The following is a 14,995-nucleotide window of genomic DNA, read 5'->3' as shown; positions in this document are numbered from 1 at the left end:
AAATCATCTGGTAAAAATTAAATCTGGTAAAACTATTTGTTTCCTCTGCAGTCTTTTATCTTAATAACCATGTTGAAGTTCAGCCCCCTGCATCTTTCTGCAATCTTGAAGATTCCAAACTTGCATACTTGCAATTTAATAACACTCCAAAACTGAACTCAACTGAGTTCAGCAATGGAATGCCATCATCTGTCATTTCCCAGCAGGAATAAGAAACATCTGAAACTTGATACCACATATTACAATCAATCACAAACATTGATTATCTATATAATCTATTTAATTAGCTTGTGCACCAAGTTTGCCATCTGCATTTTTTAAACTAGAATTTTTTGATAGTGTAATAAAAAAATGTTTCATAATATAGATTAGAAACCTGAGCAGGATTCCATACTGAGACAGATCCCACAATAGCAGTTACTCCAATAACATCTATTATTTTTCTTTGCTTCTTTTGAAAATTGGCCAGATTGATGGAATAACTTGTCTCTTTCTGCTAACTTCCCAGTAAAGCCTTATGGCAACAAGAATAGCCCAGTTTTTGGATTGCTAAGTGGCCTTCCATTCAGCAATCAAATCTGCCAAGATATTTTGATCTACAACTAGACTTTTATACGATGGGATGCCTCTGACTGAGGAGACTCCAAGGAGGAACAGGGATCTCTGGATCAGTCTGGAAGTCCAGAAATGAACATTTGTGCCCAGATAATTATTTGTCTAAAATTCCATGCAAAATGGCACCCAATTAACAATGGACGATGGGGTAACTTCTAAAAATATTCTTTTATTCTCTATCTTACTTTAATGCATTTCAGCCACAGTACAGTGGAGCCTTGAAGGCCTAAATTAATACAGTGTAATAAAAATATTATTTGATAACTGTTCCATCACATTTCTACAAATAAAACATACTTTTGCCACTTCCCAGGCATTTGTAGGCCATAGCAAAGGAGAACAATTTCCCCAGTAGATCACATTATTTTGATTTGTATGGTGATTCAGAATCTCTCTTTTCCATTGTTGACATACACAGCAAGCCCCCTGAAACTAAAACAAAAATGGAATGTTAAATTTTATGAATTAGCTAGACAACTCACAATGAATATCAACTTAGACTATCAAGAAGTAGTTGAAAGTGCTACAGCATCTGGCAATGCAGCTTCTGCTATATTCTGGGATTGGTTTGGATGCACATTTTGACAAACTGTCATGAAAAATCATAGTTTAGCCTCTTAAATGTCAATGATATTGAAAAATGAAAACATTATTTTTTTGTACATTTTGAAATTTAGGTTGCTATGAATAATACAAAAGTTTAAATCATGTTTCTCCTTGCCTGTTATTTCTTTTTGAAATATGGAAGAGACAAAACACAATAATAGAAGCGAAAGGATAAAGTTTTATCAATGTGTAGAAAAGGAGATACACAAGAATCAACTGTTAGCCTTTGAAGCAATGACTCTACATTAGACCCCTTAGTCTATTAGTTAACAGTTTGCCTCTCAGCCACAAAAATTTACAGGACAAAAAAAAAGAAAATCCAAGCAAAGTGGCAATAATAAGTGTCTCAAGCCAAATGTTGTACCTCAGGTTTTGATGACAGAAGATATACAAAAGAAGAATGGAAAAATTCTGCACTGAGGGTTGGATTGGGTCATAATTAGTCTAAAATTCCATTGGCAATGACACAGGAACAATTATATTACAACAGGGAAAAAAAAAAGCAGGAAAATTCTTCATGAAAGTCAGATGAAGTCTGAAATATGAGTGGCAATTAAGAGTACGAAGAGTATTAAAGAGATTAATAAAATGTACAAAATTAACTCAACAGGAAAGTTTTCATTGCAAGAAAGAATTTTATTCCTGAAAGTCATGAAAAGACAGTAATGAAAACAATGAATAGTAGCAGTACAGAAAAAGAAAAACAGGAAAGCTTCCAGAAGCTCCTCTTGGCTCAGGTTAGTTATAACTTAAGGATTTAGTCCACCATTGGCAGCGGCCTTAATTTCATCCCTAAATTAATCCTGATTTCTTCCTTAAGGATGCTTCTTAAAAACTGCCTCCTTGACCAAGTTTTCAATCATCTGCCCTTATCTGATTATTGGTGTTTGACATTGCTCCTTGAACCTTTTACAAGGTTAAAGGCAAGTTGTTTTTGTTGGACTGTTCAAGGATTTTGTTGCCACCAAGTTTATTTTGGGATCCAATAACAACATATTGGGATTGGAACTATTAATTTCCATTGTTAGTGGCCACTCTCTTGTACATTGAAAGGCTTGGGATAAGATGAGAGTTTATGGTCATATGCATTAGTACAAAGTACTGTGGAATTATAGCTTATATCTCAATGCTAAAGCTTTCGCTTTTAACATTTAGATACGGACAAGATGGCTGACAAACCTTTAGTGTGTCATAATACAGCTGAAAACAATTAGACAGCTGCAAATATGACCTTGTAATGTGTTGTGAAAAATGGCACCCAATGTGTTCTACAAGGATAGATAATAAGATGGCTTGCATAAGTGTAATTAAACGTTGAGATAAATCTACCATAACATCATTAATTTTGTATTTTTCAAGGTAATGCTAGACCATAGCACATTCTATTTTGCTTGTGAAAGATAAACGCCAAAAAGTCAGGCTTCAGGCCGGGGAAACTATTTTTTCAATATATAGAATTATGTAATATTAAGAGCGAAGGTCATTTTGCCCCTTACTCATTTGAAATTGTATAAATATAGAAGCACACCTCTGTATTTTTGAAGTGAGAGCTGAGACTCCAGAAAGATGTCTGCTTGAGACATCTCCTGACTGGTCACCCTCACTTTCCATATACAATTGATCATTTATAATAAAGTCTGTATCCTTTGAAGAGATTTTTTGCTGTGTTCTTTAGCAGTCTGATTCATTTCAGAGGCGTGGGCTGACTTCCACAGTACAGATGCATCAAAATTCTTACTTGCTGCAGGAAAAATGGTACACAAAATACATCAAGTGCAATAAAATGACCACAATATGCAACAGAAGAAATAAATATCAAATAATAAATAAATAATCTGCTACAGTCAACGCAAGAAAAAAAGTGACATTTCATTAATGCAGACAGATCTTTTGGTGGTCCCAGAGTAGTTTATAGGGAGGTTTAAGAGATTGATAGCTGCTGGATAATAACTGTTCTTGAACCTACAGTTGCTGGACTTCAGGCTTCATGGAGTCATTATGGAATTTTCATTTATGATGAGTTGTTGATACTTTGATTTTACCAAGGTTCCTGATGACATTCTTCTGTTAAAATTGGTTTGATTTTGTCCTGTATAAGTCTGAGCTGCATGGAAGTCAAAATTAATACAAACTGTTGTACTCAAATTTATAAGAAATTTTGCAAAATGTGTATTTTCTCAACATCTGCCAAAAAGTGCTGATAACAAACTACACACCCTGACAGACTGATCATTATCGCTGGGGATTTCAATCAGGCAAACCTCAACCCAGGGCTACCTAAATTCCATCAGTGTGTGCTACGAGAGGGCAAACACGTTGAATCTTGTGTATATGAATATTTTCGATGCATATCGGGCGGAGCACCACTCCCACCTCAGGTACTCAGACCATGTCTCTGTAATGTTAATCCCAGCATACAGACCACTTGTCAGACCCTCCAGACCAGATCAGAAGCAGGTTAAACCAAGCCAGCGGGGGCCATTCATGCACTCCAAGTCTGCTTTGAGCACACTGACTGGAACATGTTCAAGGAAGCAGCAATCAGTGACAACTGCAACAATCTGGAGTATACTGTGACCAGCTACTTCAGTAAGTGTTCTGACGACATCACTGTGCCCAAGACCATCATACACTCACTCCAATCAGAAGCCATGGATGACAGCAGAGGTGCACGTACTGTTCAGAAACTGAGACGCTACCTTCAGAGCAGATGACAAGGTAGCCCTAGCTATTGCAAGACACAAACTGTCTAAGGCTATTAGGGAAGCAAAGTTTGCACATGCCCAGAGCATTCACAATCACTTCCTTTACAGCAAGGATATGCGATGGATGTGGAAGGGCATCACCAACCACAAGACTACACCATCTGCCTGTGCTGGTGATGCCTCCCTCCTAGAAACACTGAACAACTTCTTTGTGCACTTTGAGGTAAAAAATGACGATGCAGTGATGAAGACCACCTCTCCTTCAAATGACCTGGGGTTGTATCTTGTAGTGACCGATGTGAAGAGAGAGCTAGACAACCTTCCTGGCAGAGTGCTCAGAGGATGTGCAGCTCAGCTAGCAGATGTTCTCACCGACATCTTTTAACATATCCCTGAGAAGCGTCGTGGTCTCAACATGCTTAAAAGCCACCATCATTGACCCCGTGCTGAAGAAATCATCTGTGTCCTGCCTCAATGACTACCACCCTGTCGCACTCACATCCATCGTCATGAAGTGCATCAAGAGGCTTGCATTGAGCACATCAAGCTCCTGTGGCCCCTGTCAGTAATCACCCCTGCAGTTCGCATACAGACCCAACTGCTTTATGGATGATACCGTTGCCACCGCCCTCCATCTAGCCCTCACCCACCTGGAAAACAAGGACTCGTATGTTTGAATGCTGTTTATTGGGTCTAAACATCTCCCTCTACAATTGGATTCTCACCTTCCTTTCAGGGAGACCTCAGGCAGTCTAGTTCGAAACAGCATCTCCAAGACCATCACACTGAGCACGGGAGGCCCCCCCAAAGCTGCGTGCTTAGTCACTCTGCTGACCCACAACTATGCAACAAAACACAGCTCGAAGCACATCATCAAATTCACTAATGACACGACTGTGGTGGGCCTGATCAGTAAAATTGACGAGTCAGCGTATAGGGATGAAGTGCCGTCACCAATGGACTGGAGCAGAGCCAAGAACCTGTATCTGAACATTTAAAAAAAAAAGAGATGGTTGTCAACTTCAGGAAAGCCCGGGGGGTGGGGGGGAGAACCATGCTCCACTGACCATTGACGGCTTCACTGTTGAAGTTATCATCTTGAAGTGCACTTGGCGGAGAAACCTTTCTGATCCCTTAACACCTGGTCCATAGCCAAGAAAGCCCAGCAGTGCCTCTTCTTTTTGTGTAGGTGGAGAAAAGTTCATCTCCCACCTTCCATCCTTACTAAATTCTACAGAGGATATATCGAGAGCATAAGTACCTGGTTTGGAAGCTGTACCTCCTCAGACCACAAGACCTTGCAGATGGTTAGCAGGAAAGATCATTGGGGGCTCTCTTTCTTCCATGAAGGACATGTACAACACTCGATGTAGGTGAAAGGCAATAACACTGTGAAGGACCCAACACACCCCTCATGTAATCTGTTTTCCCTTCTGCCATCTGGTAGGAGGTACTGCAGCAATCGGGTTCTTACATTCAGATTGGGCAACAGATTTCTCCCCCAAGCCATTGGACTCCTGAAATCCCAGAACATTTGTGGATAGGGTACCATGGACTATCACCATATACGTCTTAATATTTTATTGTGTTTAACTTCTATTCTAACTTATATTTATGTAAATATTTTCTGTGGTCCTAGAGAAACGCTATTTCATCTTTACCATGTGAACATGCTATTAATGATAAATAAAAAGGACTTGAAAATTGTGGGTAGTGCAGAGGGGTGTCATAGGCTACTTAGAACATTAACTACAACAGAATGTAGACAGGATGCATTTGGGTGGAGAAGTGACAGATAGAGTTTAATCTGTAAAAGTGTAAAGTGATATACTTTGGAAGATCAAATCGGAGGAGCATAGATAGAGTGGACGGCCAGCATTTTTTTACTCCAGGGTAGCAGTCATGGTACCAGAGGAAAAGTATTTAAGATGAGTATAGGGGAGATGTTAGAAGTAGCTTTTTTCTATCCAGGGAGTGGTGGATACCTGGAATAATACAATGATGGAGGTAGTTTGGAGGCTGATACAATGGGAACATTTAAAAGACTCTTCATACCTTTTCACACTTACAAGTGGTCCCAGGAATTAACGGCCAATTGGCCTTTAAAGTGTCTAGTGTGAAAGGAAAATTGTCTCAACGCCGGTGTCAGATGACATAATCTCATGATGTGGATTGACGGACATGACCCCTAGTACAATCCCCAGTGTTTTCAGAACACTGGTGTTGCAATCAGACAAGTGTAGAATGGGCAATTGCATTGTGGGATTGAAATAACTGAAGTTTTTGCATGATTGCAGGAATGTGAAGGAAGATTAAAATGAAGGTATAAACTTTGCCATGGGAAAGAGGAAATAAATAGCAATAAATGGCAATAGTGGACAATTTTTAAACAGCATGGAAAAGTTGGTTGTGCTATAGCACACAATTTATAAAGACCATGGGAAAAAGCAATGACAGACTTGACTTCCCAGAATGTCATGTGGCAGAGAAACCCCTCCATGAGTGCTCCTTGCATGCAGCCATGTTCACAGCCTTTTTTCTGCTGCACAGGATTCTGGGAGGGCAGATCTGCCATCGCTTTTTCCCATGGAATTTATAAATTGTATGCAATAGTGCTAACAACTTTCCCCACACTGTATAAATTGTACACAATAGCGCTACCGACTTTCCCCAAGCTGTATAAATTGTACATGATTGCATTACCAACTTCCCATGCTGTATAAATTGTACATGATAGCGTTACCAACTTTCCCACACTGTTTCAAAATTGTCCGCTTTTGCTATTTATTGCTAGCACTTTCCCATGGTCCCTTATAAAGGTTTTTTAGGACAGTACAACAACAGGGGCTGAAGGGCTCATACTGTGCTGTACATAAAACTTAATTATGTTATAATAAGGTATGATTAATTTTGTTCAAATATATCCTCATACCTTGATCAGGATTTAGGGCAGGTCCACCATTGCTCGATGTGTCATGACATCATCAGTAGAAGGTAGAACAGTCCTCACCCCAGGAATGGCTCCTTGCACGTGTGAAAGTGTTCAGCGTCCCAGTTAGGAGTGGTCACGTGTGAAAAGCCAAACCCACATTCCGATCCAGGGACACTGAACGGCTGATTTAGTGGAATGGGGGGGTTTGGCTTTTGACACGTGACCACTCCTAACTGGGACAATGAACGCTTTCACACATGCAAGGAGCCATCCCTGGGGTGAGGACTATTCTACCTTCTACTGGTGACATCATGACGCATTGAGTGATGGTGAACTTGTCCTGAATCCTAATCAATGTATTATGATCTTATATTTGAACAAAATTAATCATGCCTAATTATAACATAATTAGGCATTATGCACAGGACAGTATGAGCGCTTCAGCTCCTGATGTTGTTATGCGGACCTATATACACCTTTATAAGGGATCATGGGAAAGCGCTAGCAATAAACAGTAATAGCACTCAATTTATCTAGCATGGGAAAGTTGGTAGCACTATCGCGTACAATTTATAAATACTGGGGGGGGGGGAAGGGGAAGCGATGGCAAACCTGCCCTGCCAGAATTCCATGCAGCAAAGAAAGGGCTGTATGACTGGCTGCAGTAACAGAGTATTTACGCCGAAATTCTGGGAAGTGAGGCCCGCCATTGGTTTTTCCCATGGTCTTTATAAATTGTGCGCTGTAGCACGACCAACTTTCCCACACTGTTTAAAAATTGTTCACTATTGCTATTTATTTCCTCTCTCTCCCACAGTGACTTTCCCACGGCAAAGCTTATACCTTAATTTTAATCTTTTCTTCCTTTAAGTTTCTGCACTCAGACAGGGTCATTTCAATCCCATATCACCCATTTCCCACTTGCCTGATTGCAATGCCGGCCGCTGGGGATTGAACTAGAGGGTCAAGGCTGTCCATCCCCGCCATCTGACGCCAGCGTTGAGCAGATTTTGCTTTCACACTTGGCACTTTAAAGGCCGACTGGCAGTTAATTCCTGGGATCACTTGCAAGTGTGAACGGGGCTATAGATACTGTTGACTTTCTACAATCCGCTGAACTCAAGATTGCCAAGGCACAGGGAATTATTTCAATACAGGGCATAAACCAATTTCAAACAATTATTTGCTGAGTGACAGTATTTTGATAGAGCAAAATTACAAAGAAGGATCAGTGCGATAAAGGAACGCAGGACGATATGTAATTAGTTGCATCTCTGCTTCCTCGACTACTTTCAGGCCGAATTCTGTGTTTCTCTTTCCACAGATGCAGCCTCGCCCGCTCAACTTTCTTTGTAATTCCTCAGCTTGTTTGGCCATTTCCTTGTAAAACCGTTCCTCCTCTCTCCAGCAAACACCGCCCCCACCCCCACAACGGTGTCCTACATTGCCCTCATTCTCATTTCCTCACCTTTGTTCCCTGGGATCTGCAAAAATTAGTACAGATTTGTTGCCGCAGAATCGAGTTGGTACCAAGAAGAAACTGGTGGAACTTTTCCATTTCTGTGCGGACGAAACCCAAAAGGCAGTCTCTCACTTTCTGCAGGCACAAGCCCGCTTTAATCCAGTTTTTATATCCTTCGTCATTAAGTCGAATACTCAGTTCTGACTGCATCACACTTGAAATTACATTAAAATACTTTAGAGAGAGAGAGAGAGAAAGGGTGTCAACGATTGGAAGTATCCGAAGGCTTGCGGCCTGGGATCGCTGCGTCAGGCCGCAGCCCACTGCGTGCGGATTGCGCCGACGGACGCCAGCCCGCGCGCGCAGCCGCTGCGGCGCCGACGGACGCCAGCCCGCGCGCGCAGGCGCTGCGGCGCCGACGGACGCCAGCCCGCGCGCGCAGGCGCTGCGGCGCCGACGGACGCCAGCCCGCGCGCGCAGGCGCTGCGGCGCCGACGGACGCCAGCCCGCGCGCGCAGGCGCTGCGGCGCCGCCAGGTGAACTTTGCCCCTCAAAGCGGATTGACCAGATTTATTTGTGTTTGTCGGTATAAGACAATACCGCGGTGAGTCACAAATTTAAAAAAAATCGTGGCCACTGGGTGACCTCAAAGATTCCACTTGAATCTCCTTTCTAACGCTTTTGTTTGTAGGCTACCTTTTTTTTTCGCAAGTGTGCACTCCTCTCTCCTATTTGTGTGCGTGAGTCGGATTTATTTAGTTACCGAATTGATTACGTTCATCTCGGTCAGGATCCAGTCAGAATATTTAACATTTTCGAGCTGGGACTTGGCCAACGACTCAGCAGCTTGTGCAGGTGAATTAAAACACGGAGTGAGGTTTGGGAGGTTGAGGGGTCTGCAGACTCGGGCTCTTTCTGTTCTCACAGTGGTTCAGAAGCCGTGGCTGTTACATTATTAGCACGTTTGACCTAACGTTAAATCTCAGTCTTACAGCCTCCATGAAAATAGACCAGAGTACGCAGTCTCTCCTTCTAATTATATTTCTCATCCGCTTCTTTGCTCTGGTTTATACAAACCAAGCCAACGTGGTCTCGTTGTATTAAATTACATCTGCAATTATAACAAATATGCAGCCATTAATTATTTCTACTCGTTTGCATGTCAATGTCACCAAATTGCAGATAGATCTACATTCATTGTTTTTCCTGTCTGCAAATAGTTATATTTGTTTAACATTTACCTGTCCATTTTAATGGTCCATTTCACTCTTCCCATTGGAGAGATTAGATTTCAGATTTATTGTCAGAGAACAGACATGACATCACATACAACCCTGAGATTCTTTTTCCTGCAAGCCACACAGAATTGCCACTTTTTGGTAATGGAAAAAAAAACTGTACAAATGTAAATAAACTGACTATGCAATAAAGAGAGAAAAAAAATAAAGTAGGAGGGCCAAGCCTGAAATGTCAGTTATGTATTTTTACCTTTGCTATATAAAGGACACTGTGTGACCTGCTGAGTTTCTCCAGCTTTGTGTGTGTTTTTTATGTCCTTAAATGAGTCCCTGATGGAGTTTGTTGCTGAGGAGTCTGATGGTGGATGGGTAGGAGCTGTTCTTGAACCTGGTGCTATGAGTCTTGTGGCACTGATAGCTTTTTCCCGATGGCAGCAATGAGATTAATGAGTGATTCAAGAACAATTTCTCTAATGCTGTTACCAGATTTCTGACTAAACTTCACAATAATAAATCTATGTTGCCTTTTCTCAATACTCATTGATTTCTCTCTGTAAATCTGCATTTAAACACTGTGACTTGCTTGCTGTACTGACTTGCTGGACTGCTCACAAATCAAGTTCAATTTATTGACACATACAAAGATACAATAATAAAGGCAGAGCTGTAATCCATAAATAGTAGACTGAAGTAGATGTTCCAGGACTGAGTGCATAGCTAGGTATTGTCTTGGGTAAACTTATACCTCTCATTTTGTTTGTTTTAGATTGGTCACAATGTTTGAGCTACTGAAAGAAAATAGACACACACACCGAGAGCAGTTCAGTTTATACAAAGCTTTATTACTAAATCTAAAGCTGAATTCATACTACAATATGCAAACCCTTCCCAATTATACTTATCAACGGCTGGACTGGTCCCAACTGCCAAAGCGAGGCACGACTGCAGACTTGTAGTAGATTGTCGGGGCGCCGGTAGCAGCTTCTCCACCTCCCTCGACCGGGACGTTAGCTGGGCTCTTGAAGTTCTTCTTCTTGCTGAGAGATGTTGCCACCTCTTGGAGAGTCTCAAACTTCAGCAGTGGACCATGGCTTATATTACCCAAAAGTTGTTTACTTCAGATCTTATCTCTTTGAACAAATGATTTAATTATCTTCAAGGAGGTCTCCTGACAGTCTGGGACCAACAAAAGAAAACTGCATCTCTGGGCCTCATGGTGGAAGCTGGATAATGTCTACTGATTCATATGGATCCCTGGGCCCCATATAGTGTAAATTAGATAATGTCTTCTGATTCAACTGCATCCTGGGCTCCATGGTGGAATTAGGTGGGTGTCTACTAAATATGCATCCTGGGCCTCATGATGTAAATTAGATTATGTCTGCTGATTCTAAAAAACAAGCAGGTTCTCAGCCTTGCAGAAGCAAAGGCTGCAAAAGTAAGAAACGGTTTAAATCTTCCATTACACTAGGTAAATGGCATCTGCTGTGGACCTGTTTTGGCGATATGTGAATTGGAGTGAATTTAAGGTGGCTGGTACTTCATGGAAGCAAAGTCTCGCATTGCATGTGATAATAAACTTGAATTTGAGCTATGTCTCTGCAAATTAAACAAGCTTCTCAAGAATATTAACAGGGAAGAATCACATGAACTAATTTAGTCTTACCACATTAGAGATATTCCTTTATTTTACCATCTTTTTCTGCTGCTGAAGAGTAACATGCTTCTCTCTTATTTCTGACCAATGGTCTCAGACCTGAAACTTGAGCTCTTTTTTTTCTTTCCGTGGCTGCTGTCTGCCCTGCTGACCAGTATTTACTGTTTTTGTTTTGGAGCAGGAGTAAGCCAGTCAGCACGTCCAGTCTGCTCTGCTCTTCAATAAGACATTGGCTGATCCAAGCATGGCTTCTACATTTCTTTCCCAGTCCTTCCTCATACCCCTTAACTTGGTTTTTGCCTTGAATGTATTTCAGTAATTCTCTGGATTTGAGAATTTTAAAGAGTCATAACCTTTGGATGATGTCCTCACCACTCTATTGATCTTTCAGAATCATGTTTCAATAAAATTAGCTCTCATTCTTCTTTACTCAAACCTACTCATCTCCCTTCATACATTAACCGCTTTGTTCTTGCTGCTTGTAAGCATCCTATCTTTTGAGCACAGCATACGTTGACGTAGAATCTTTAAAATGATAGAGGATACAGAGAATGAAAATAAACCCAGTTATGACACTGAAAGAAAACCATGACCCAACCCCATATTTTTCACAACACTGTATTCCAATACATCAACTTTTTACTCTCCATTTTTGCTGCCCAAACCACTGAATATTTATACAAAATAGTGACTCCCATGGATTTAAATTTGCTCATCCTCTTCACCTCTGATCATGCAATGACCACTGGATTGAATGCCTCTGATTTTCCCCTCCTGAAGTCCATAATCAGCACCTCGGTTTTGGTGACATTGAGTGCAAGTTTGTTGTTAATACACTATTCAGTGCCTCCACAATCTCCATCAGTACTGGGGCACCATAGTGCTGCTTGCTTGGCCCTCCTGCTCTACTCACTTTACACCTATGACTGTGTGGCTTGGTACAACAATAACACCATCTAAAAATTTGCTGACGATACCACGATAGTGGGGTGGCGTAGAAAAAGGCAATGAGTCAGCATTCAGGAGTGAGATTGAAAACTTGGTTGAATGGTGTGGTGGAAAGTCTGCTGACCAGCTGCATCACGGTTTGGCACGGGGTCAACCGGTATGGACTTGAAAGGCCGACGTGGCCTGTTTCCGCGCCATAAATGGTTATATGGTTATATGGGGATGTCCAATACTCCGGAGCATAAAGCCCTTCAAAAGTAGTGGATACAGCCCAGGTAGTGCAAATTAGCCTAGTAGCAAAAGTAGCATGTGCTACAGGCCCTGCATTTTCAAGGCCCCCAGGCTAAATGCTTGCTATCCTTTATTGTGTATCCCCAACATCATTGCACATTGTGATTGTGATAATAAGCCTGACCTACATTCTACATTTCTACTTGTACTTATGATCAAGGTGCTTTTTTATTGTTCTTGGTGGAACTCAGAATCAGAATTTATTGTCATGAACAAGTCACATGTTTTGTAGCCGCATTGCAGTGCAAACATTAATATAAACCACCTTACAATAATTTTAAAAAATGATGCACAAAAAGTCAAAGTGGGCGGGGGGGGGTGGGGTGTTGCCACGTGATGATGTGGGGTTAGACTGCAAATCCCTACTCTCCTCAAAAAAAGTAGAAAAAAAAGTCAAAAAATTAACAAAACTTAAGAAAAATAGAAGAAACAAGTATTGGAAAACCTGCGGAACATTTTAAAATGGCACCAAAGAAAGAAAAGCCAGCTGTTACAGTACAAGAAACTGAGCAAAAATAAGATCGAGATAAGGACGAAAGGCCTACCTTGAGGAAGGATCCAGGAGCTGCTCATAAGGGGAACAAGGGAGATAAGCCAGGAGCTGGGGAGACCTTGGAATCTGCAGTATAGGGTCTCTCCAGACAATGGCCACCTGACTCGGGAGAAGATATGACTGCACATGCGTAAGAAGTCACGCATGCATAGAGGACAAAAAAACAGAGGCAACTTTAAAAAAGACCAAGCAGACTTCCAGCTCCAGTGAACAAGAGGAGGAACAGGAAGAATAGGAGTTATTCTTTACTCAAGTCTCAAGGTCACACAGCTGGAGAAAATGAAAGAATCATCTATTTCTGAAGCAGAGATTTTTTAAAAAATACATGGAATCTTCTCAACAAGATAGGAAGTTTATAATGGCAGAAATAAAAAGAGATTGTAACTGAAAACAAGACTTTTACAGAGAAAGTGGAGAAAATGATGCAGAAGGTAGATAAAAGATTTGAAATTATGGATGAGAAAATCAAAGGTAATAAATTTGAAATTCAAAGCATTAAGGAGCAAATGAAAGTGGCACAAGCAGAAGCAGCTGACACAAAAGATCAGTTAATGCAGAAAATAGACATTTTTTTTTTTTAAATTTTTTTATTTTTCACACCATAAATCACATTAGCCATGATATACACTATTTCTTTTTCACACATATACAGTGACTTTTTCTCCCCCCCCCCTTTCCTCCCAAACCACCCCCCCACCCCCCCCCTCTCATCCATTTTAGGTATACAATCTAGGTTGCATTAAGCCAGTCAGACAATGTTGTCATTCAACAAAATTACACCAGAAATTCTACTGAGTCCATTCTTTTCTTTCCTTCTCCTTCCATCAACTTAGGTAATGTTTGTCCCCGGTAGGTTTTCGCTATTGTATTTAATGTAAGGCTCCTATACTTGTTCGAATATTTCAATATTATTTCTTAACCAATATGCTATTTTTTCTAATGGAATACATTTATTCATTTAAATTTGGTAGTTTCTTCCTTTTAATTTGGTTATGTATTCCATTAATATTTAAAGACATATAGTTCAGCGTAGCCCTTTTATATTTTGTTTATCTTCTCTTTCCGTTTTTCCATCATTACCTTTCCTCCTTTTCCATTTCTGTTTTCTTATTTTCAACTCTTTATAAGACAACATTCCTACAACATCTAACATTTTCCTTATTCTCCTATTTCTATCTTATTTATCCCCAATCTCCCCTTCACCTCCTGAGTTGTCCTTTATCCCTTGTCGGACAACCACATCTCCCCTCTCCATTTGGATTTGCGAATCCACTCGCAAGCGTCAACTGATTTTGCAGTGACTGCTATTTCCCCCCACCCCGCCTCCCCCAGAAAAGATTTCACTTTTCATATGTCACAAAGGTCCCTCTTTTAATTCCCTCCTTATTCTCTCTATTCCATTACCTTCCCTTATTAATTCTTGTCTATACTATCTATATTTTCCTCTAAGTACAGATACATTCATGTATGCTCATTGTCTCTATTCACTCTTATACCTCTTTACCTGCATACATATCAATCGTGATCATTTTTACTCTCATTACCCGTCTTCATCCCTCAGTCTATTTTTGTCTTTACCCACATACATATCAGTCGTGATCATTTTAACTCTCATTACCCGTCTTCCTCCCTCAGTCTATTTTTGTAATTGTTCTGCAAATTTTCGTGCTTCTTCTGGATCCGAGAATAGTCTGTTTTGTTGTCCTGGAATAAATATTTTCAATACCGCTGGATGCTTTAGTATAAATTTATACCCTTTCTTCCATAAAATCGCCTTTGCTGTATTGAACTCTTTTCTCTTCTTTAGGAGTTCAAAACTTATATCTGGATAAATGAAGATTTTTTGCCCTTTATACTCCAGTGGTTTGTTGCCCTCTCTTACTTTTTCCATTGTCTTCTCCAGTACCTTTTCTCTTGTAGTATATCTTAGGAATTTTACTACAATAGATCTTGGTTTTTGTTGTGGTTGTGGTTTAGAGGCCAATACT

General features: G+C 40.6%; 1 protein-coding gene and 1 long non-coding RNA gene across 12 annotated transcripts in view; one reads left to right on the top strand and one right to left on the bottom strand.

Moving 5' to 3' along the window:
- LOC138738684 (uncharacterized protein CXorf38-like) overlaps positions 1 to 8,714 on the bottom strand; it is a 62,742-nt gene extending 54,028 nt beyond the window's left edge. For all 10 annotated transcript variants that reach the window (XM_069889376.1, XM_069889372.1, XM_069889381.1 and 7 more), the window contains exons 1-2: positions 8,327 to 8,714; positions 913 to 1,047 (exon numbers count right to left, since the gene is read on the bottom strand). In XM_069889376.1, the coding sequence (XP_069745477.1) occupies positions 913 to 1,047; positions 8,327 to 8,530 (339 nt within the window). In that variant the 5' untranslated portion in view covers positions 8,531 to 8,714. The remainder of the gene's footprint in view (positions 1 to 912; positions 1,048 to 8,326) is intronic.
- A 101-nt stretch (positions 8,715 to 8,815) lies between these two features.
- The window catches only part of LOC138738685 (uncharacterized), a 46,495-nt gene continuing 40,315 nt past the window's right edge, over positions 8,816 to 14,995 (top strand). The window contains exon 1 of one of the 2 annotated variants that reach the window (XR_011341676.1): positions 8,816 to 8,924. This is a non-coding gene — a long non-coding RNA (uncharacterized lncRNA). The other variant, XR_011341677.1, reaches the window with a different exon arrangement.

Source organism: Narcine bancroftii, chromosome 7, assembly GCF_036971445.1.
Source record: "Narcine bancroftii isolate sNarBan1 chromosome 7, sNarBan1.hap1, whole genome shotgun sequence".
NCBI classification, from domain to species: domain Eukaryota; kingdom Metazoa; phylum Chordata; class Chondrichthyes; order Torpediniformes; family Narcinidae; genus Narcine; species Narcine bancroftii.
This window is presented reverse-complemented; position numbering and strand designations above follow the sequence as displayed.